Raw genomic sequence first — 2,032 nt, 5'->3', positions numbered from 1 at the left:
AGGGCTAGGGCTGGGCAAGGGGACCCAGGGCCGGAGAGTGTGTATTTCCTCCCTGGCCCCCTGAAGGCCACTGTATCCCCGAGGAGCCCTTGGACCGACCCCAGGTAAGCTGCTTGGGGAATGAGTTGGGTCACTCACCCAAATAGAGATTGTCCTCAGCTGGGTCATCCAGGACCTGGTCAGAGGGAGCAGACAGGGGGGTAGGGCTTGAGGAGGCCTGGGGTGGAAGTGCCAAGCCTCCTTGTCCCCCCAGCCCCAGGGCCCCCGGTATACTTTGCCGCTATCCACCGACAGATGAGGCCTCAGGAATCACGGGCGCTCACACTCGAGAACACCCCAGACCAGCCTGAACTGACCCCTGAAGCCTCCCTGCATCCCTGTCCCAAGTCTGGCTGTGTCCCTGGAGGCCTCGGCCACACGTGTCTCTCAGCAGGATCCCTGGTCTGTGCTCTCCACGACCGGGGCACAGGTACCCGCCCGCTCACCGCCTCCTACCTCGATCAGCTTCACCACATTCACGTGGTCCAGCTTCTTCAGGATGGCGATCTCCTGGTACACCCGGTCCAGGGGCAGCAGCTGCTTGGCTGGTCCTCCTTGGGCAGCCTGGGACCCTCTCGGGGGAGGGCGACCTGTGGCCAGGAAGAGGAGGCAAGCCCGTTGCAGGAGTCTGGGACCCCCTGTCGCCTCGCAACCAGCCTCAAGCAAAAACTTGCAAGACCATGGTCTTGTCGCCCACCCGCCAAGCACATGCCCACCACCAGACCTTTGCTCATGCTGGCCCTCCTCCACTCCCAGTCCTACCAAAAACTAGCTAGGGGCTGAGGTCTCCTTCTCCTCTGTCTTCCCCACTTCCCCGCGCACCCCCCAGCTCACGCCCCAGCTAGGGGCCCCCAAGCACAGGGCCCAATAGATACATACGTGGAAAGCCATACTGCTTCAGTAACTTCTTTTTGGAAAGGACTTTCATTGCCTACGGAGGGAGGGGCAGGCATGTCACTTGTGTGCAGCCACCAGGGGGCAATACAGGCGGGTCACAGGTGGCACCTGCCATGCCACTAAGGGTGTTGCCGGGAGTGGTTAAGCTGGGTGAGGAGGTGGCCACATCTGAGTCTAGGCCTGACCCCTCTTCTCCAAAATGCCCTTCTGGAGCTCTGCCCTCAGAGGTATCAGCCTCTGATCGCGTATTACCAGGGTCAAGAAGGTCACTTCCTTTGCATACCCCTAGGGACAGGGAGCTCCCTCCCTTCAGAGACAGGGCTGTCCTCTGTCTTCCCAGCGCAGCGTCTGCCCAACCCCCAGGTTTCCAGGGCCGGGCTGGGGCAACACCTCCCTCCTATCCCTGGACTCACATAGTGCCTGTCTTCACTTTCGTTATAGGCCAGCCGCACCACGCCGTAGGCACCCTGCGAATAGGCACAGGTCAGCCCTGCCTGGGCAGACACCCTCCCCCAGGGCTGGTTCAGGCCAAGGGGAGCCTGGACAGCTCTGGCCCCCTCCTCCTGCATCCCATCTCCACTCCCACCACCAATGGGCTTACATTTCAGGCCTGCCTTGGTAACTGCCCCTGCCTGGCTCAGTGCAACTCCATGCCTCCCCCAGTCCCTCCTAGTCTTCCATCAAAACTCTGGGGAGCCCTGGCCAGTGTGGCTCAGTGGGTTGAGCATCATCTCATGTACCGAGAGGTCACCAGTTTGATTCCCGGTCAGGGCATATGCCCAGGTTATGGGCTCCATCCTTGGGGGGAGGGGAGGGCATGCAGGAGGCAGCCAATCGATGTTTTTTTTCTCTCTCTCCCTCTCTTTCTAAAAAAAATCAATAAAAACATATTTTTAAAAAACCCACAACTCTGGGGAGTCAGGAATCAGGACTCATCTCCCATCAGCCCCACCCACACCAGTCATTTCCTACAGGAGACAAAATTTTCCTCACTCTCAGGCCTGGGCCTTCCTGTCTCTGCCTCACATTCCCAGAGGAGAAGGGGCTGCACCAAGCAGAGCATCCTGACAGCCTGCCTTCAAAATCAAACTAAATT

General features: G+C 59.4%; 1 protein-coding gene across 4 annotated transcripts in view; it reads right to left on the bottom strand.

Moving 5' to 3' along the window:
• The window catches only part of CAMKK1 (calcium/calmodulin-dependent protein kinase kinase 1, alpha), a 24,319-nt gene that overhangs the window by 16,127 nt on the left and 6,160 nt on the right, over nucleotides 1-2,032 (bottom strand). For all 4 annotated transcript variants that reach the window (XM_006761484.2, XM_015562450.1, XM_015562449.1 and 1 more), the window contains exons 4-7: nucleotides 1,350-1,403; nucleotides 919-970; nucleotides 496-629; nucleotides 139-175 (exon numbers count right to left, since the gene is read on the bottom strand). In XM_006761484.2, coding sequence (XP_006761547.1) covers nucleotides 139-175; nucleotides 496-629; nucleotides 919-970; nucleotides 1,350-1,403 — 277 coding nt within the window. The remainder of the gene's footprint in view (nucleotides 1-138; nucleotides 176-495; nucleotides 630-918; nucleotides 971-1,349; nucleotides 1,404-2,032) is intronic.

Source organism: Myotis davidii, unplaced genomic scaffold (assembly GCF_000327345.1).
Source record: "Myotis davidii unplaced genomic scaffold, ASM32734v1 scaffold638, whole genome shotgun sequence".
In the NCBI taxonomy this organism is placed as follows: Eukaryota; Metazoa; Chordata; class Mammalia; order Chiroptera; family Vespertilionidae; genus Myotis; species Myotis davidii.
Note: the sequence above shows the minus strand (reverse complement) of the source record. Positions and strands in the feature narration are given on the sequence as shown.